General features: G+C 42.2%; 1 protein-coding gene across 1 annotated transcript in view; it reads left to right on the top strand.

The window, feature by feature from the left end:
- CHD6 (chromodomain helicase DNA binding protein 6) overlaps positions 1-22,200 on the top strand; it is a 209,977-nt gene that overhangs the window by 132,529 nt on the left and 55,248 nt on the right. Inside the window, exon 17 of the mRNA XM_065892557.1 lies at positions 9,041-9,236. Coding sequence (XP_065748629.1) covers positions 9,041-9,236 — 196 coding nt within the window. The remainder of the gene's footprint in view (positions 1-9,040; positions 9,237-22,200) is intronic.

Genomic DNA, 22,200 nt, shown 5'->3' with positions numbered 1-22,200 from the left:
TTGCTTCTTATGTAAATATATTATCTCACTCTTCAGAATGTATGCAACTACTAGTTTGCAGTTTTTATTAAATATCCCCCAAAATGAGTAATAGTGTAATGAACAGACTTCTGCTAAGTTCAGATGTCTTTATTTAGCTCCCTTATATGCTATTTTTCCTTATCATTTATTGGTTATTTTTGTTTTCAAATTGTCTAAAAATTACAGTTTTTCTTGAAAATAGGGACATGTTATAATACCACCACCTGCTCGAAGTTTCCATTCACACTTGGGCGTTTATCTTTTTAGTCTTTTTTTCCTTTGTGCATACATATATTTATTGTTGTTGATTTGTTTGAATTGGGATCATATTTTACATTCTGCTTTGTAACTCACCTTTTTATTTAACATATTATGAACTTTTTTCTTTAATTCTTCTTCTACAACATAGTTTTGATGATCTGCCTGATACTCTGTCTTATAGGTTGTTTTCAGTTTTTCAGCATTTTAAGGAACTCTGTGAATATCGTTTTGCATTCATTGTGAACGTTTCCAGTTATTTCCTTAGAATACATTATGATGTATATTTTAAAAAGCATTTAATACATATTTCCAAAACACCCTCTAGAAAGACATCTTTACTGTGTCTTTTAATGGTGTATGAGAATGACTTTTTTTTCATACTCTGATCAGTACTGTTTTTGCATTTTAGTCTTCGCTGATTCAGTAAGCCAAAATTATGGTCTCTTGTTTTAATTTGTATTTCTGATTGTTAATGACAGTTTCATATTTATTAGCTGTTTATATTTCTCTTTTTGTGCATTGCTTTATTCATGTTCTTTCTCCATTTTTTTGTTACTCTTTACCTTTTTGTTTATTAATTTATAAGAATGGCTTGTTTACTTAAGAATATGGTGCAAATACTTCCCCAGTGTTGTTCTTGACTTTTTCTTTATGGCTATGGGTTTTTGTTTGTTTATTTTATTCTTAGAAGTTTTGAATTTTATAATAGTCAAATCTCTCAGTCTTAAAACAGCTTTAAATAAACTTAAGTACTTATTTATGCTTAAATTAATATGCTTAAAAAGGCTTCCCCCACCTCTCAACTATGCAGTATTCTGAAGTATGTTCTTTTCACTCTCTTATGGCTTCTTTACCCCAGCTCTGCACCCAACAGGGTCTTCTGACTTTAGTATCATCATTACTTTTCTCTTTTTGATTTAGTTTTAAATTTTTCTTCAAAGTTATACATGCACATAATTTAAAGAGTCAAATTATTCTATTAGACCTATGAAAAATAGCATTTCCTGATACCACCACATACCCCCAGTTTCCCCCCGCCTGAAGCATTTACTTTAAACTCCTTATGCTATTTCTTTTGGTATTTGTAGCTATATCTCTAAGTAATGTTAGTAGTTGTAATTTTTTTTTTTTCCGTTTTAAGTATTATCTGTTCTCCCTATAGAAGATGAATATTTCCCTTCTTTCACTGCCCCTCGTAATTACCACATGTGCAACTCCTGTCCTGTCATCTTCCCAACCTGCCATGCAATACTTTGGGTTAAATTAATATTCAGTGTTTATTATGATTTATGTAAATGCTGAGTTATAGCTCAGCCATGTAGTATGCTGTTTACTGTTTCTTTCTTGCACAATTTTTATTTTTCCCTGAAGCTAAAAATTATTTTTTATTTGGTGCATGTTTTTAAATATACTTATTATAATTCAGCTCCAAAATTTACTCTGGTTGTCTACATCTCCTCTTGTTACGTTCAAGCACATCAGTTTCGTGTCTGAGCCGTCTCTCCCAGGACCTTTTGTCTTCTCCTCTCTGGGCAGTTACCCTTCCTGCCTAGTGCACAGTTGCCATCTGTGATCTCTCTTCCTTTATCACACTGACAAGTTTCTTTCCTTCCCTCTTGAGTCAAATCTTGTTGGTGGATCCCATGTACCTCTTTTGGGAGCTTCTGAGAAGGGGTGAATGATAAGTGAATTTGAGACTTTGTCAGAATGTTTTCAGTTTACTCTCATTCTTGAGCAGTAGTTTGGTTGAGTTTGAGGTACTAGGTCAGAAATCACTTTCCCACAGAATTTTGAAGATGTTAGTTCACTGTCTTCTAGCTTCCAGGATTGTTGAGAGGTTCACAGCCCTTCCAATTCCTGGTCTGTGTATGTGACATGTTTTTTCTGTTTAGAAGCTTTGATATACCCTCTTTGTCCCAGTCCTGTGAAATCTGACAATGAACTGGGTTTTGTATGGTGTCTGTTGAACTGGATGCTTTATAGGTCTTTCCCATTTGAAATTATGTTCCTTCAGTTCTGGGGGATTTTCTTGTATTTTATCTTTCATTATTTCTTTCTGTTTTGTTTCCTCTTTGTGAAACTCCTGTTATTCATGTCAGACCTTCTGGTCTGATCACCTAATTTTCTCTTTTCTCTACTTTCCATCTCATTATGTTTTGCTGTACCTCTGGTAGAATACCTTTATTCTGTCTTCCAACTTTAATCCCTAGATTTTCACTGTGTAATTATATTTTTAATTTCCTAGTTTTCTTCTGTAATTTTTCAGTCTTTATAGCACTCAGCTGGTTATCACACAGGTGCAGTGTTTTGTCATTCTGAGATTAATGATGATAGATTTTTTACAATCTTCCTACAGTGTCTGTTTTCTCAAGTCAAATTTTTCTTTTTATTTCTCTGTCTTCCATAGTAGAATTCTGGGTTAGCTTTTTTTCCCCCTCCTTTCAGCACTTCGAAGTTACTCTATTGTGTTCTCACCCCCATGATTTCTGATGAGAAGTTTTATAGTCATTTAAGTGGCTGTTCCCCTGTATATAATGTATTGTTTCACCCTGACGACTAAGATTTTCTTTTAATTTTCGATTTGCAGCAGTTTGACTGATGTGTGAAATTCATCCTGTGCAGAGTTCACTGACCTTCTTAAATTTATAATGTAGATCTTTCATCAAGTTTGGAAAGCTTTAGGTCAGTAGTTCTTTGATTTCTCTTTTTTCCTTTTGCCCTATTTTCTTGTTGCTGTGTGACTCCAATTACCTGTATGTTTGACCTTTAGATATTGTCTCACAGGTCCATAGGCTCTGTTCTGTTTGTTTGGTTTTTTTTTTTCAGTCCTTTTTCTCTCTCTTGTTTTGTCTGTCTTCAAGTTCACTGACTCTTTTGTCTGTCATTTCCATCATGCTTATTAAGCCCATCCATTGCTTTCTTTATTTTAGAGATTCTATTTTAGTTCTAAGATTTCTATTTGTTTCTTAGTGTGATGTTTTGTTTCATTGCTGCAATTTCCTATCTTTTCATTCATTATATGTACATTTCTTTACTTCACTGAACATAATTATTAGAGCTGCTTTTAAAGTTCTTGTCTGTTAATTAAAACATCTTAGGTTTGATATCTCTTGTCTTTCCCTTTAAGAATGGGTCATGTTTCCCCTGGACATTGTGAATATTGTGTTGTGGAGATTCAGGATTCTGTTATATTGCTATGATGATGTTGATAGTTTTTATTTGGCGGCAGTTAAGTAGGTGAGTCTCAAAATGCAAATGCTGTCAGCGTCTCTGGTACGTAGCAGCTCCAATCTCAGCTCAGACTACTTTCAGTCTGCCCCAAGCATGTGTGGGTCAGAGGTCCACCAGAGACTTAGAAAGAGTTTATACCCGGTGTGTGGGGTTCACCATCTCTGTCTCTTTACTTTCTGGCAATCCCTTCTCACCCTCTGGCAGTCCTGGTTGCCCCAGACTCCTTCTCTTGCTGCCTCTGGTCAGAAAGATAGTGGCTTCTCATCAAGATTTACAGCTGCCCTGCACCTTTGCCATAACTCCGGCTTCTGTCTGGCCAAAACCACAATTTCCTGTTTCTCTCCAAAATCTGCCTGCTTTCCTTAACCCTCTGGTGCCCTCAGATAGGTTTTTCTGTTCATTTGTTTTGTTTTTGTATTTTGCCCAGATTTTGTGGTTGTTGTTTACTGGAGGATTGATGTGTTAAGACCTTGCCCCTCCACACCAGAAGCAAAGCCTCAAAGGTCAGATGCCTTCCTCAGATGTCTGGTTTTGGCTGCCAGATGGTAGGCACTATCCAGAGATTAGAAGCTCTGGGCATGTGGGCCAGCTTGTTGGCTACCTTATTCTCCATCTGTGAACACTGTCCGTCTAGCTGGACCATTTCATCAGGGAGCCTCCAGTGTCAGTGCTTTGGGATGTTTTTCTTCCTCTCTCCTGCCCAGAGGGTGGGAACTTGATTGAACTGGGAGCTGACTGTGGGGAAGGGGTGGAGAGAGGTAGGGAGGTCTCAAGATCTCTGCTTCTCTTCCCTTTTTTAGTATGGTACCTCTGCCTTTAACTGTGTGGTGTCTCCTAAGGTAGAGGGAGGTATAGATCTTTTTTATCCTCTCACCACTGGGGTGGGTGATGGATAGGCTAACAGATACTTCAACAGATATTCAACCAGTTAGTTCCCTTGTTTTTAGACTTTCTGTATCTCCACTTTCAGGGATACCTGGTGCCACCAATGCCTGATCCCTTTGGATATTCTGCCATATTGAATTAGGTTATTTCTCACCTGGGATTCTGCTTTCTTCAAATCAATTATCACTTGGTTTACTTTCCAAGTCCCAGAATTTTCTCCTGTTCTGTTTGTAGGTTTTTTTTGGGGGGAAGGCATTATTATGCATTTTTTAAAAAATCCCTTTCCCTATCATTTTTCTAGACATTTGAGGAGATAAAAGAATTAAATGTACATGATAACTCATAATTTTAATTGGACTTCTTTGATTTATTTTATTTTTTATATTTCAGTCTTCAGTCCTTCTACAATTTTGGTAGAGGGCATATAATGGGGGTCTAATCTAATTTATTCCCAAATATTTTTGATTATTTGTTTATTAAATAGTCCATCTTTTCCCCCATTCATATAAGACAGTATGCATAAAATATATTGAGATGTTTGCTGGGTGTGTATGTAACCTTTCTATTCTTTTTTTTTTTTTGCTGTACACGGGCCTCTCACTGTTGTGGCCTCTCCCGTTGTGGAGTACAGGCTCTGGGCTCACGGGCCCAGCTGCTCCGCAGCACGTGGGATCTTCCCAGACTGGGGTACGAACCCATGTCCCCTGCATCGGCAGGCAGACTCTCAACCGCTGTGCCACCAGGGAAGCCCCCTTTCTATCTTTTGATCAATATTTCTATTCCTTTGCTCATATATTATTACAGATGAACTTCAGAATTGTTCAGAATTATTCTTTTCTTTTTTTATATATTTATTTATTTATTTTTGGCTGCATTGGATCTTCGTTGCTGTGTGCAGGCTTTCTCTAATTGTGGTGAGCGAGGGCTACTCTTCGTTGTGGTGTGCGGGCTTCTCATTGCGGTGGCTTCTCTTGTTGCAGAGCACAGGCTCTAGGTGCGCCGGCTTCAGTAGTTGTGGTGCGTGGGCTTCAGTAGCTATGGCTCGCAGGTTCTAGGGCGCAGGCTCAGTAGTTGTGGCACACGGGCTTAGTTGCTCCGTGGTATGTGGGATCTTTCCAGACCAGGGCTTGAACCCGTGTCCCCTGCCTTGGCAGGCAGATTCTTAACCACTGCGCCACCAGGGAAGTCCCCAGAATTATTATTTTTTAATATATCCCTGACTATTCCAGTCCTCACTACAGAAAAAAAAAATTATATATTTACATATCTGTATTTCTCTATGTGTACCTATATCCATTTGTTGGGATTTTGATTGGCTTTTACACACGTAGTAGGGTAGAATTGACGTCTTTGCAAAATTGAAGAACGTGATATTCACTGCACTTACTCAGGTCTTCTGTATACACCGTTGATTTGGTAAATATTTATAAGGTACCAACCTTGTGATGAGACCTCTATAGGTGTTAGGGACATGGTGACCAAACCGACATGACCCCTATTGCCAACTCCTGCTTATTTCTTATTAAGGTTAATTGTAAGTATATGTTTATGGCAGTCACGAACGGCAGGTTTTTGTGTGTTTTTTTCACTCTTTATGTTCCCCAGCTGGTTATTGCTGGGAGATGAGGTTGTTCATTTCCCTTCAGGCCTTCTGAGGTAAACATTTCCTGTTGTGCCAAAAACGTGTCATTTCCACCACCACCACCACCACCACCACCCCCACTTCCACCCCCCGAGTACCCAGAGGTTTTCCAGAGTGCCACCTGCTTCTTGTTGATATCTGACAGCGACTCAGAATTACAGTTTGATCGACCACATCAGCTCCTAGGGATTTTGTTCAGAATGCAGTTGACACAAAGGGTTAATTGCTGCACTGATGTCTGGTGCGAAAATTTAATGATGTCTGATTTCCTTATTCAGATTTACTAGCCCTCAAGATTTCCTTTGTTCTGGAGCCTCGTTGTCACGCCAGCTGTCAGTTTGGTTTTGTTCCCATTTAATTTCATGCCGTGCTCATACAGGGGTGAGGACATGGCCAAAGGATCTGGCTCAGGAGTGAGGGGAGTGAGGAACAATTTAATTGAACTCTCAAATCACTGGCTTCTTATTTTAGTTTTGTGTTCTTCGAGAGCAGTCCCTCAAAACTGAGTGATAGAAATGAGAATTAACGTTCCAATCATCCTGCCCAATTTCTAAAACTGTGTTCTATCATAGATGGCCAAACACTATCCAGTTTTATGGGAATTTCTTTCCCTAGGTGATTGCCGAGCTATATCATCTCTATTTATTGGTTTCTCCTCCTCCTTAACAGTATGCTCATCCCCCGCCTCACTCAGATCCGTGGGGCATCTGGCTCCTCTCTGATGGTTTAGGGGTGTCTTGTCAAAGAACATTGAGTCCTGTGTGCCTGCAGCACTAATTCTTCACATGTGTGATGGTGGGGTAGTGGCAGCTATCATTTAATTGAATCTGAACCCTGTCTTATGACTCCAAATCCTGTGCCTCTTCCACTGCATCACATACGTGGCCAAACGTACGAGTAACTCGGTTCAGTTCCTAGGTGCATTGATTCATCGCAGTCATTTTGGATATCTGTAGTTTCTCTTCTTAACCTTCCGATAGAGTTACAGGTCTTCTAAGTTCACCAGAGTCTCTTACTTACCTTTATTTTTCTCTTTTAAGTTTTTAGGGAAATCTCCCTACTGCATTGAAATATAGGGTACCATGTGAAGGCCGTACAGCAAACTGGTTAAGAGTGTGGACTTTTGAGTCAAATGGATCTCACTTACCAGCTAGGTGACTAAGCAAGTTATTTCGCTTGTGAGGCTGGTGGTGGTGGTGGTGGTGGTTTTTGTTCTTGGTGTTTTCTCAAGTGTAAAATAGGGAACTACCTCACAGGATTATTGCCAGAAGTAAATGTGATGATGCATATAAAGCATGTATCACATATCGCAGTGCCTGGCACAGAGCCTGGCACTTAGGAGCTTACTGCTAATATTGTTGCTGTGGCTGGTATTAATAAAGATGATAATTTTATCTGACTGCTTCATAGTTGTATAGAATTCAACCTATGACCCTTAGCTTTTAGCTTAGGACAAAATCTTCTTAGTCTGCCTTCATGACAATCCTGTAACCACCACTGCTTTTATTTGCTACTGTAGTCTCATGTATTATTCTTAAGTTTATTGCATTAAAAAAGAAGAAGAAAGGAAAAATCTGCACCTGCAATTCCAGATATGGCTGCACTCTAGCTTTGTAAAAAGAAGACAGTCTTTTTGGACTTGGGTCTTTGCTTTGTACGTGTCCCTTCTGAGCCTGAATTGGTCTGCTTTCTCTACCTGTATTTCCTTGGGTGATTTCTCACGTGGATTTTCCTTTTACTCAAGGAAGTCAGGATTATGTTGCCCAATTTAGTTATTTAGAGCCACTCCCCGCCAGTGTCATCTACCCCTAGAGGATCTATCCTTAGTCTCTTACCAATTGTTTATCTGAATTTTTAGAGATCTGATTTCCCAGATTCTGGGCTGCTGAGAAGGTTTTTGTCAGGATTCATGTTCTTGACTATCCTGGGGTCTAGGATGTCATCCTTTTCTCACATGGTTCCTATTACATATACTTTACCAACCAGTTCTTGCTTGTTGGTCAAAATTGGGCCCAGGGTGGCATCCCCATATTAATTTGTTCATTGTCAAGGGGTAAATAAGAAATAAATAAGACTAAGCAGCTATCCAGATTGGTACTATGTTTTAATTCTGTGCTGATTACATGATCTCCATCATAAACAAACCTTCTTTGTTTTCTAATTGGATGGACAGATGCTAATAGGCTCCCATAGCAGTTTAATTTCCTACTCTCTTTCCTTTTACCTTCTCCTCACCATTCTTTCCACCCTTAATTCTTAACTTTCTACACAGGTATATGCCTTCTTAATGATATTCAGCTTTGCTTCCTCACTTTATTTTCCTCTAAAAATTCTCCTGGCTTCTTTCCAACCTGACACAGCTCAGAAACCTTTCCCGTGATTTCTTCCTACTTGCTTGGCAATATGCTGCCCAGAAGACCTTGGTTTCAGCTACAAACCTGGAGGTTTTGCTTTCTACCTCTGAAGCTTTGAGGAACTGTTAGGATAGAAATGACCAACCCAGACATAAAAAGACTGCCTGTCCCTCCAGTCTGCTTCCCATTTTCAGTCCATCCAAAAGCAGATGGAGCCTGATTCGAGCTCTGATTCCGTTTTACGAGTTCTACTGAAAGTAGATGGTTGAGGCTTTTATTTGCTTTTCCTGGTCTTCTGATTAGATTCGGTGCAAGAAAATTGGGAAACACGTGAGAGTAAGTTTGCCTGGGCAGTGGGATTGATATTTTATGTTTACAGTTCCTCTAGTCCTCCGTAGTTTGGCTGGTTTTTTGTTTTGATTTGGTTTTCGTTTGTTTTGAGAGAGGGGGACATATTGCAGTGCAGTTTTAGGTGTCTGCCCTGCTGCATATGTAGAGGGGGGATTCCTTTTAGACCTCTGACATTAGGTCCATATTTAGAAGTGACGGGTTTAAGGCCGTTAGTCAACAGCTTCCTGCGTTGTTTCTTGTTCTCCACTGAAGTCATGATTAACACCTGGGCTTTCGTTCGTTTGGGTCCCCTCAGATACACCTATGAGCGAATTGATGGGCGAGTACGGGGAAACCTGCGCCAGGCAGCCATCGACCGGTTCTGTAAGCCAGACTCAGACCGCTTTGTCTTTCTTCTGTGCACCCGAGCGGGAGGCCTGGGGATCAATCTCACAGCTGCCGATACCTGCATCATATTTGATTCAGACTGGAACCCACAAAATGACTTGCAGGTAACCGTTAGGATGATTGCTGTTTGCCTTAGCTGTCCCTGAATCCAAGAACATCATGACAGGGCCCGGCTTAGCTATAGAGAGTGTCTGCCATGCTCCATGCTATTGCTATGGCTTCGGCCCGATGGCAGGCTTAGGGCCTCGGTCAGGGTACAATTGAATAAAAAGTAAATGTCGACCCTTCCCACGAATCCAAGTGGTTCTTTCCTTTTACTACAAATCAAATGGTATATCACAGTGGTAGCCTCCAAATGTAGATTGGAACTACTATTTATCATCAGACGTAAAGAAAGATACGAAGCTTGCCTAATTGTCTAGTTCTTGACATACGGATTGCTTCTGGCGTTTTCACTCACTTTGTTTGTTCGGCGGTCACATGTCGTATACAGTACATGAGATGACCCAGAGGGCTAGGAAACTCCCCTGGTGTGTCGGGGTGACTGAGGCCCCCCAGTAGCTCATTTGCTCCAGTGACTGCAGCACAGTAGGGTGATGTGGGCCCAGTTAGGGTATTTGCAGATTAAATTTGCTCGTTTCAACCAAACTGAATAATGGCGGCTTAAAAAGATTATGGCAGAGATTGGAGCTAATACATTTTAAAAGCAAGTGTAAACAAGCCAATGACAGAGCTAACACTTCTGGTTCAGAATTCCTCATCAACCCCGTGTGAAAGTAAAAGCAATGACGTTCTAGCCAGATTGCACAATAAGTCAGTCCAAAAGATTCTGACTTGTCAAGAAGGCTGTTTTAGATGACAGTTTTACATCCATTATCATTAACAACAAACTTCATCCTGAGTGCGTATTGGATCTTGGGACATCTGCTGCTGCTCAGAGTGTGAGTGTGTGGCTCAGAGAGTGGTGGGGACCGCAAAACCTTTTTCATGATACAGGTGGTTGATAAGAGAAGTTTGAAGGCTGCTGTTTCACAAAACTGAGGAGGTGCCCTAGGGGATACTACCGGGAAGGGATGCAGAGAAAAGGAGCTAAGGTGATGGGTATCCGGGCTTCTTCTCTACCTACCATGTCACACAGAGTCATTCTGCTTTGTCTTTTTCATTTAACGAGTTTCAAAATAACATTTTGTTTGAAGAAAACAATCTACTAGTTGAAAAACCGGTGCTCTAAATTATTATGTTGGTGACAGCTGGGTAAAACGCAGGAAAAAAATCATCGTAAAACAAATTCTGGGGCACTGTGTTCAACATCCAGCTTCAAACATGAATGGCTATGACCAGCTCACCATCAGGCCTTTCTGCTGGTGACGGGATATTTCGGTCAAAGATGACTTGCTAGATATGACGAATTTTAAAGGAGTTAACATAGTCAATGCCAAAGTGATACTAATCAGTAGGAACTGTTTGATCAGGTCACCAGCAAGAACCTAATTAGGATAGTGATGTAGATCGGGGGTGGGAAACTATTGCCGGCGGGCTAGCCGCCTGCTTTTAAAATAGTCTCATTGGGATATAACCACACCCGTTTGTATACCTGTTATCTCTGGGTGCTTTCATGTTACAGTGGCAGGGTTGAGTATTGCAACAGAGACCTCATAGCCCACAACGTCTAAAATATTTACTATTATAGAAGATGTTTGCCAGCCCTGAGACAGATGGTTCCTTAGGTAGTAAGTTCTTGACCCCTGTAAAGTTCTGTGCTCCTTTGCAGCGCTCACCTGACTGTGAGGCTCGGAACCTGGGCCAGTGACGGTATGAGAAACGGGTGGCCATTTGGAGGCCATGTTAGCTGGGCACGCCTGAAGGACTTTCAGGAGAGAAACTGGAAGCGTAGGGCTGGCGTTTAGAGACAGGTCATTGTCAGAGGCAGAGATTTTGCAGTCATCGTGCTCCACCTAGTGAAGTCTAGACATTGAAGGTGAAATGCCGAGAAATGGAAAAAGCAAGAACGAGAATGTCCAGGCCTGAAGGACAAGGTAAAGTCCTCTAAGGTGATTGATTTGTCTGTGTACCAGCCAGATGGGGTGGGTGGCGCTGTCCAGAATTAGGGTCTGGGGAGAAGGGAGCAACTTTGGAATGGCCGTTTTTAATGGCCCCTGCTGGGGGAGTAGCAGGAGATGAATAAAGGAATAGCAGTAAAGTCCAAACTGAAATTGGATAGTGTGAGAGTTCTGTATGCCAGGTCAGTTTCTGAACTTCTAACACTCAACCTCAGTGGAGAAACAAAGACCGTGAACATTCGGGCGACTTAGGAGTGGAGAACACTTGTGGAAGAACATAGCAGAAGGTAAATGAGTGACGGTGTCAATGAACAGCCCCGGGTCCACGTTAGAGTTAGAATTCCTCAACTTGTGGTCTTCCAGACTGGCTGCTTTTTTGGTTATTTTTATTCACAGCTTGGTAACCAAGAGGAAACCCTCCTTTATTTTTGAGATGTCTGACCAGACTAGGTAGGAATGAAAGAATTGGCAAGAATAGAGTAATTTTCGGGCAGGGAATTGGGTCTGTGGTTATTGGGGAGTGGGGTTGGTGGGCTGTTCTGAGTTGCCCCCAGAGACGGAGCTAGGTTCTCGGCTTGCTTGGCATGGGGAGGAGAGCACGAGAGCTGGAGACTACCCCCCGAATGGTGCGCACTCAGCACACTCTCCCTGGCATTTGCCCTTCACCCACGTGCTGTGAATGTGATGTAGAAGGCAGAGTCTGGAGAGCAGGGTGCTGAGACCATCGTGTGGTTCACAGGACTGCAGCTGAATCAGCTGTGAAAATCAGCGAAATGCATTCCTATCCCTAACGGAGCAGAACACTCAACCAGGCGGCTCCCTGGTGCTGTCCTTGCTCGGAAGTTAGGTCAGTCGTTCACACATATACACGTATTCTGATACTTTTTGTAAATGAGTGAAAGCTTTCAGTCATCTTTAGTTCTTCATGGTTATTGAAGAACCACAATTCCTCCTCTGATATAAGATGATCGTATTTCCTTTAGAAATGGGCTTGGCATAGAACATTCATCTGTGAGTGGATTGAAGCACATGCTACCTGATATAAACATCAGGGCCACGAAAAGAGAGTCCCATTATGAGCGTGGTCTTACCCTCTACCCTAGTGGAATTTTAGCATAGCTCCGGAGGTCGAGTTCAGATGGTAGAACATGTAAGTGTTCACTCTGGTCTCAAACAGCCTGGACAGATGTGGTGCAGTCCGTGCTTATCCGGAGTCGGGACAACATGGGGAAGCAGTGACAGTGCCGGGACACTGCTTCTTGACCCCTAGGCAGACCCCCTCCGAGCCTTGATAGGGAAGCCAACCCGCTTAGGGGGAGGCTGGGCTCAGCCAAGTCCCTGAGGCAGGCCTGCAGACAAGCCAGCTTCCATGGCTGTGGAACAGAGCTGCACTGTCTGAAAACTCAGCTAGAAGTCAAAGAGCAGAGTTACCTTTTCTGGTGCTTTTTTGTTATTATTAAAAGTTCATTCATTCAGCCTTCTGGTCTTTTTGCTGGGGTCTCCTGTGCTTTGGGGGTAGAATTAGAGGCTTAAGACTTGCTAGAGAAATATGTATGTTTTTAAAACCTAGGTGTTCATAAATCAGAGGACATTGGATGTCATCCTGTTTCCTTTGGTCTCATTAGAGTCTGAGGAGTCCAGTAAATTGTATTTCTCTCCCTTTTGCCTCCAAAAGAACCAGTTAAGAAATAGACCCAGGAGTGCAAAGGATCAAAGCATCAGCTTTAATAAATTGTGATGGTGCAGTAGATGGTGTAGCTTGACCTGTAGCCAGACTTAGACTTCCGAGGACTCCTGCACTCGTGCACCCTCTTCCCACAGTTAACCTTGCCCACTGAGAACTGCTGGCAGCCACCTGCAGAGCAGAGGCTGTCCGCGGAAGCCTGCAGTGACAGAGGGGGGACTCTGCCCTCCGCAGGGGATGGGGGGTGGTGAGTCTATAGGAGCTCGGACCGGATCTCCCGTTTCACTGATGAGATCAGTCATTCCTTTGGAGTAGAGAGGAAGGAGGCGAAAGAGACTGTTGTGTTCCTACCTGGGAGCCGACATTCCCTCCCGGAATACGAGGACAGAGAACTAGGGCTCCTGCTCTCGTGTCTACTCCATCAGCCCTTCCCAAATCCTTCTGCTCCCCTTTCCAGACAAGTGAAGGCACAGGGTCCTTAGCTTCCAGGACAGTAGGTTCTAGTAAATCAATTTTTAGGTCCCTTTATTAGGGAGGTCTTATCTAGAGGATCAAGTAAATGCCCCATCCTCTCTCAAACCTTGAACACGTCTGTGTTAGCATCAGTGTGTGTGAAAAATCAAGCTGTGCCTTCCCCCAGGAGGGACGGCTGTGCTTCAGTCCTGGTACGTCAGCTGCAGCAGGTTTTGTGTAGGTTTTCTATGGCACCTGTAACCCCTGAGTTCAAAAAATGGCAAAGGGTGCTTACCGTAGCCTGAGAAGGGAAAAGAGCAGTGAAAAACTGGTTTCTTTACTTCTTCTCTTTACCTCTTCTCACTGCTGCCAGCTCTGAGGGCTGAGTGGGCCTGTGGGGAAAGCAAGGTACCGTGCCACCCTTGCAGAGGCCACAAGGTGACAGTGGTAGCACGGCACAGGTCCCGTCCTTCCTGTGGATAAGGTTGTCCCCGAAGGGAGAACTCAGGAAGCCTGGGCGCAGGTGTCCTAGCCGAGAGCACAACCACAGGGTAATGCAGCTCCTGCCTGTGCCGAGAGTTGTGGAAGGGAGGAGGGAATCCAGCCTGAGGAGCCAGGGGCTTGACACTCCGCTCCAGGAAAGGAGAGGTGCTGGTTCCCTTTGCCACTTCCTCTGCCGCCATCATTGCTGGCACCGCCTCTTGCTTGGTAGAATGTATGCCTGCACTTGGACGTCTAAACTCTATTGAGTTTACTTTTCCTCGCTAGGAGAAAGTAAGGCTTTGTGAGTGCTTCATTACATGGTCCAGGCGTTCAGTGAATGTTTGTTATGTTTGTTGAACACTGGAATGTGCCGGGCACCGTTTAAAGTGTTGGAGACACAGCAGTGACCGAGACCCATGGTGTGTGCTCTCATGGAGCTTTCATTTTAGTGGAGCAGACAGGCAAAAAACAAGGAAAAATAAGTAAGATAGTCCCAGATAGCGATACTTATTACGAAGAAATGAAACAGGATAAGAATAATGGGGATTGGACGCCCTGATGTAGAGGGTGGTGTAGGAAGGCTTCTTCAAAAAGGTGACATCTGAGCAGAGACCTAAATGATGGGGGTGGGGATCTTAAGTTATAAAATCAGTAGGAAGAATGTTCCAGACAGAGGGAACAAGAAGTGTGACGACTTAGAGTGGGGTGAGCGTCGGTGGTGCACCTGAAGCAGGTGGGACAGGTGCTTACGGTACAGTGTCAGTCCCAAATAAAGTGAGTCAAGTTTCTTTTAAGTACTCTCCTGCCTCTTTTTTCAGTGTCCTCTCTTTCTCACTCCCTGCTCCTTTTTTCTGCTGCCCAAAAGCTCCCTTTTCCCATGTCGTTAACTTGCCTCTCCTTGCTTCCTATTCTCAGCCAGGTCTTGACTGACTTATGACACATTTATTGAGCCCTACACACCAGGCCAGGCCCTGGGGAAAGAAAAGTGCTCAGGGCTTTTGAACCACGCAGTGGAAATAACAGTGCAATGAGCAGGTATCGGCGGTCTTTTCCAGAGATGTTTACATTGTCAGAGGGGTTGATACCTCTCCCCAAAGGATGGATCTGGAGCTGGAAATTTCAGATTCCAAAGTGGGCCTGCAAAGGAGATAGTTGAGGGAGGGCAGCTTCCCAGTCGGTGCCCGCTGATCCATACTGCACTGAGAGCCCCTGATTCCTCTTCTGATGAGTAGGTGGCCAGCGGATACAGACTTCCTGTGTGCCAGGAGAAATGTAAAATTGCTGGACGTGAAATAAAATACTCATGTGTAGAAAATGAACTGGGGAAGTGTCCCAGCATGCTAGACGTGGCTGGGTTCTTGTGGGACTATAGGTGATTTTTTTTAACCTCTCTGATGATGTAGATTTTCATTCAGGTACAAACAGTATTTCAAAGTATTAAAGAAAATGTACCTTTAAAATGTAATAGAACTAATAATTTGAAAGAGTAATATAAGGATCAAGAGAGGAATCAACATTATGTGTGGTTCTTTGTACTAGCTATTTAATTTTCACGTGATTGTAGAGACGTGGTGTAAGGTTCTGGACTTGCACCTGACAACAGTGAATTGAATCAGTTGGAAATCTGTCACTGTTTGGAGACTCCGCCTTTCTACCCATCACAGTCATTGGGATCTGTGTCTGTTTAAAATTTTTCTGAACCTGACTACTTGTTTCTTGTAGGCTTTTGTTCACCTCAAATGTGTTAAAAAGGACAGAACGAACTAGGTGCCTACAAATCATGAAGGAGAGCATTGGAGCTCTGTAATTTCCCCTGGGGTGGAGGGCAGCGGGGGCAAGGGGTAGCACCACTGCCTCCTACTGGTGGTCTAGCTCCAAGGGTTCTATGTTTATACGTTTGCTGGTGTGTTTTGTTTGCGCTTCACCTCAGTTGTTGACTTAGTTCTCAATGTTTCTCTTTACCACATTTTTGTGTGTGTGAGTTCTGAAAAGGAAAATAAGGAATATATGAGATTTGACTGTCAAATGGCAAGTCTCTTAAATGTGGCAGGACTCATCCTGCTATCCTTCAGGTAAGTCATCTTGGTAGAGAATGTGTTTATCTCCTGGTACCATCTTGCTGCTCGTGACAGTGCCCCCTGCCCACCCCCAGCCCCAGCAGAGGTTTGTTTTCCAGACATGGGTATCCCAGGACTAGTGAGGTGGCTTCATGGTGACATGAGAGTCCAGGTCCCTTCTGTCTCTCTGCTCCACCATCCTCAGTGAGTGTGGTTCACACGCTCTTGCTTCCAAGATGGATACTTCAAACCCCAGGTAGGAAAAATAAGGAAGGAAGGTGTGACACTTTTTTCAAGAGAGCAGAACTTTTCCAGATATCCCTGATAGACTGCTGTTACGTCTCATTGTCCAGAACTGTATTACCTCGCCAGCCCTGGGAGGCTGGAAATGGTTTCAGTTGAATACATCGCTGCCCTTCTATAAGAGTCAGGGTTCTGGTATTGAGGACAAATGGGGATATGGATTCCAAGAAGGTAATAAATTAGTGATGTCTGTAGCTCTCCTCTATTAGACCTTTGCTCAGAATATTTCTTAAGCTCCCTCTTGTAATTTGCTCTAACACCAGGTAAGCCAAAACAAAGAAAATCAGTGTCAGTACTTAATGAGCACATATTATTACTGCCTTATAGTTTCCACAAACCATATTATTTACCTTGATCACTTCCTTTATTTACCAGAGCTATCCATCAGATTTTCTCCTAATAATGAAGATTTACAGTCACTAAAGATAGTAAAAGAAGGTGTGGCAACTAGTTGTAATAGCCAAAAACAAAAGAACTTAGTTGTCCATCAGTAGGAGACTTACTGCCTAAAACAGTATGTTCAGCTTTGATAAAAGAATGAGGAATATCTCTACATACCGCTATGGAGTCATCTGGATATATTGTTGGGTGAAAAAAAAATAAGGTGGAAAAAGTATGTATAGTGTGCTAGCATTTATCTAAAAAGGCTGTCTATCTGCCTGTCTGTCTGTCATGTCTCCCCGCCATGGAAAGATTTTAAATGGTTACCTCCTGGGGGGAGGCGGTGAGGGAACAGGGAAGTGACGAATAGAAACTAGTTTTTCTGAATATGCCTTTTTGTGTATTTGACTGTGGAACCATCCGAAGTATTTTATAGCGTTATAAAACAAAATCTTTAAGAACTTTTTATTCTGAAATCATTTTAAACTTTAAAAAAGGTGCAAACTAGTGCAGAGTTCTAGGATCCTTTGCCCCGCTTCCCTTAATGTTAACACTCTGTATAACCGTAGTGTAATTATCGAACCAGGAAATTAACATCAGTACAGTGCTCTGATCTGCAGACCCTGTTCAAATTCCTTCATTTTTCTATCGGTGTTCTTTTTTCTGGTCTGGGATCCAATTCAGGATTTCACATCTCCTTTAGAAGTTAGAACTCCTTAGCCGCCTCCAATCTGTGACATCTCCTGTCTTTCCTTAGCTTTCGTGACCTTGACACTTTGGAAGGATACTGACCAGCTGCTTTGTAGAATTGTTTCTCACTTTGTGTTTGCCTGATGTTTCTCTCATGACCAGATTTGAGGTTATGTATTTTTGGCAAGAATATCATAGAAGTGATGTTATATCCTTCTCAGGGGGTACATGATGTTGATATGTCCTATTACTTGTGTTGTTAACCTTGATTACTTGGTTGAGGTGGTGTCTGCCAGGTCTCTCCACTGTAAAGTTACTATTTTTATCTTGAAACGTAGTCAGTATGTTGGGAGGAGATATTTTGAGATGCTATAAATATCCTGTTTCCTATCATACTTTTGCCTGTTAATTTTAGCATTCATCAGTGGCTCTTGCCTTCAGTAATTATTACGATGGTGTTTGGCAAACGGTAATTTTCTATTTCAGTCATTCCTTCTACAGTAGGAATTGGAATCCTACTGTAAAGAACAGCTGTCCTTTGTCCCCCGTTTCTTTATGTATTGGTATTGGTATGGATTCCTGGATATCTATTTTACGTTATAGGTTATAATCCACTACTCGCATTGTTTATTTTGACGTTCGGATTTGGCCATTAGGAGGCCCTTCAGGTTGGCTCCTCTGTCCTTTAGACATGCTCCTGTCAGTTTGTGAGCACTTCTTATTTTCTGGCACCACAAGACACTCGGGTTCATGTTACATTTTTCGTGCCATATCCATGGAACTGACTGTTCCTCCAAGGCTCCCTGGTTCCTTTTAGTTGAGAATGGCATTTAGAAACCAAGGTCTGGCTACTAGGTGTGCCCATTGCCACCGGAGTGTTACTGGTTCTAGACTCTGAGCAGACAGAGCTAGGAAATAACAGATGTGCGTACTGACACGAGCACTGGTACCACACCTCTGTATTCATTCCCTGTCTGTCCATCTGTAGTGAGATTTCTGATTCCAGTCCAACATCACAGGATTCCTTCTAGCCTTCTGCACTCTTCCGAATTCGTAACTCCTTTCTCTGGCTGTGAGAAGCCTGGTCTCATTGTCATAACACAGTACATCTTTACTCATTTGTTCAATCTTCGTATATGCCTAAAGTAGTTTCAGAATTACTAACCCATATTCTACAAAAAAATTTACTTGTGCGTAATATTGGACTAAAGTGTTTTTTAGGTCATTGGTCTTAAAGTATATAATCAAAATACCAATTTCCAAGGTTACTTGGTTTAGTTTTTTTCTTTCCCACCCCCTTCATTGTGGTTAAATTAATGTGGGAAAAATCAATCCCCAAAATTCAAAAGCGAAATGAAACAGTTGAACCTAGCTCTATATGATGTGGACAGCATAACCCCAAGAGTTATGCTCAAATGTTTGTATTTCATTTTTCAGTATCTTCATTGTGTTATAATTTCAGTTTGCAACTCCAATATACCCTTTATCCAGATTCACCAACTGCTAACATTTTGCCTCATTTACTTTATCATTTCTGCCCTAACTCTCTACTGTCTCTCTGAGTACATACAGAGACCTACACACATGTGTGCACGCACACACACACCACTTTTTGTCTGAACCATCTGAGAGTAAGTTGTCCCCTGAGTGCTTTAGTGTGTGTTTCCTAAGTGCAAGGACATTCTCTTATATAACCAGGGTTCAGTTCTCAGAATAAAGAAATGAGAATAGTATCTCTAATCCATAGTCCATATTCAAATTTTATCATTTCTTTCAACATTCTTTATAGTTGTTATTCCCCCAGGATCCAAACTAGGATCACCCACTTCGTTTAGTTCTCACGTCTCCTTTAATGGGTCAGTGCCTTGATCTTTCTTTTCCTTTCACGACCTTGATGTCTTTGAAGGGTACAGGCTAGATATTTTATAGATAGGCCCTTATTTTGTGTCTGTGTTTCCTCAGGATTGAGTTCAGGTTTAGTGATACCTCGAAGTGATATGTCTTCTCAGTGTGTCATGTTGAGAGGAACATGATGTCCATTTGTTGATAATAAGTACTTTGAGCTTAGTTAGTGGCATCTGCCGGATTTCTCTACTATAAAGTTGCTATTTTTCCCTTTGAAATTACTAAGTAGCTTTGGAGAGAAGCTTTGAGACTATGTAAATATCCTGTTCCTCATCAAAGTTTCACCCACTGGTTTTAGTTTCCTTTGATTATTTTTGCCTGGATCAGTCGTGACTGTTACGGTTGCAAAGTGGTGATTTTCTAGCAGTCATTCTACATTTTTTAGTTACTTTCTACTCTGAGGAAGAGTTTTCCCTTTTCTCCCATTAGTGTATTTATGTCAGTATGTACTCATGGGTTCTTCTTTTATTCAGTGGGTTATACTCCATACGGTATTTATTTTGATGTTCAGATAGTCCTGGACCTAACCAGCGGAAGCCTCTTAGGTTTCAGGTGTTATTTTGATGCGTCTCCATCATTCTTTGAGTACTTCCTTACATGTTTCAGGCTCATCCTGTACTTTGACTACCCTGGCCCTGGAATTAATCATTTCTCTAACATGCCTTGTTCTCTCTTGTTATGGAGAATGGAGTTTAGAAACCAAGATCTGAGGGTTCGTTATGTTCTTTGCTACTGGGATGCCATTTCTTCTAGGCCCTCTCAGTGGACACAGCTAGACTACATACATACACACACAGGGAATATATATACATAACATGCATTCATATGTATATGTGTATATACATGCATGTGTCTACATAAACATGCACACGCATTCATGTCTTCGTGTGGTTTTATACACATACGTGCACATCTAACCATGAGTTAATACTGATACCTCCAAATCCATTCTAATGCCACAGAGTTGTTCTAGTTTTTCTTCTTTCCATATTTGTAACTTCTTTCCTCAGCAGTGAAAACCCTGGCTCCTGTTACCCTCAGTATATTTACACATTTGCTCAATCCTAGATTACACAGAAAGTGTGCTAGAATTGCTGATCCTGCCACTGTGAAAAAGAAACTTATCTGCCAGTGTGTATTTATTTTTTATTTTTTTAATAAATTTATTTATTTTTGGCTGTGTTGGGTCTTAGTTGCTGTGCACGGGCTTTCTCTAGTTGTGGCGAGCGGGGGCTTCTCTTCATTGCGGTGCACGGGCTCTAAGCACACGGGCTTCAGTAGTTGTGGCTCACAGGCTCTAGAGCGCAGGCTCAGTAGTTGTGTTGCACGGGCTTAGTTGCTCCGCAGCATGTGGGATCTTCCCGGACCAGGGATCGAACCTGTGTCTCCTGCATTGGCAGGCAGATTCTTATCCACTTTGCCACCAGGGAAGCCCCAGTGTGTATTTAAAATTTAAAACACTGGAGTTCGTACATTCTTGGTGGGATATATCCCAGGGTGGGAGGGCAGTAAACCTTACATTGTTTTCAGTAGTTATGTTTCGGTGGTGATCATGATGATACTGTTTTTCTGATATTTCCTGTATTTGCGGGATAAATCAGATGAGTAATGATATTGGCATGGTTAAGAACTGAGCTTTTCAACATGGTTAAAAAGCAATACAGATGTATAGCTAATGAAGTTAAAACCCCATAGTCCCAAATTTGAATTAAAATATCAGTATGATTTCACGATGTAATTTGTCTTATGTGTGCCCATGATCGTATACACTACACACACACAAACGCTTCTGCTTTTACCCACTGAGTAGGCCCAGGAACAATGACCAACCTAGTGGCAGGGAGCATCCCTAGAGCATCCAGACTGTTGTCTCTACTGCCACTTCCCACTGAAAGAAGCTCTTGGACTACTTGAAAAAACGGCTGAATCCAGGTTTGGGCAGGAAATATATAATGGGAGCATGGAACATGTCATACCAGAAAGCAAGGGAGCTGTTAGATACTGCTGGTCTTTGATATAACATACAAACATAAATACAGACATATCCATATCTTTTTCTTTATCTATGTGTATATTCACACACACACACACACACACACACACACACACGCACACACACACCCCTGTGAGTTCATACTGACACCTCCAAATATAATACCAGAATTTTTTATAGTTTTCCTCCTTTCCATATTTGACTGAATCATGTCAAAAGAACTCAGGAGCAGGCTTCCCTGGTGGCACAGTGGTTGAGAGTCCACCTGCCGATGCAGGGGACACAGGTTCGTGCCCCAGTCCAGGAAGATCCCACATGCCGCGAAGCGGCTGGGCCCGTGAGCCATGGCTGCTGAGCCTGCGCTCCACAACGGGAGAGGCCACAACAGTGAGAGGCCCGCGTACCACAAAAAAAAAGAACTCAGGAGCCAACTTGAGGAGTTTTCCATAGGCCATATTTGAATAGCATTAAGAAACTGGGACTTCCCTGGTTGTGCAGTGGTTAAGAATCCACCTGCCAATGCAGGAGACATGGGTTTGAGCCCTGGTCTGGGAAGATACCACATGCCGTGGAGCAACTAAACCCGTGCGCCACAGCTACTGAGCCTGTGCTCTAGAGCCCGAGAGCCACAACTACTGAGCCTGCATGCCACGACTACTGAAGCCTGTGTGCCTAGAGCCCGTGCTCTGCAACAAAGAGAAGCCACCACAATGAGAAGCCTGCACACTGCAATGAAGAGTAGCCCCGCTCGCCGCAACTAGAGAAAGCCTGCACACAGCAACTAAGACCCAACGCAGCCATAAATAAATAAATAAACAAACAAATAAATTTTATTTAAAAAAAATAAAACAGCAATGCAGTAAAAAGTAGCACAGATATTACTTAAATGCATACTTGCATTGTATTCCTTAAGAAACTAATTATAAAAATCTTCATTAGTCACTTTTGGAGGGTGTTCATTTGGAAACTGATTAAATAAAGAGAAAGAATCAGACATTTAGCTTGTCTCTCCTATATGAACTGTACATCAGGGTAACCAAAAAATTGCTGAGGGGAATT

Source organism: Phocoena phocoena, chromosome 15 (assembly GCF_963924675.1).
Source record: "Phocoena phocoena chromosome 15, mPhoPho1.1, whole genome shotgun sequence".
Classification (NCBI taxonomy): domain Eukaryota; kingdom Metazoa; phylum Chordata; class Mammalia; order Artiodactyla; family Phocoenidae; genus Phocoena; species Phocoena phocoena.
This window is presented reverse-complemented; position numbering and strand designations above follow the sequence as displayed.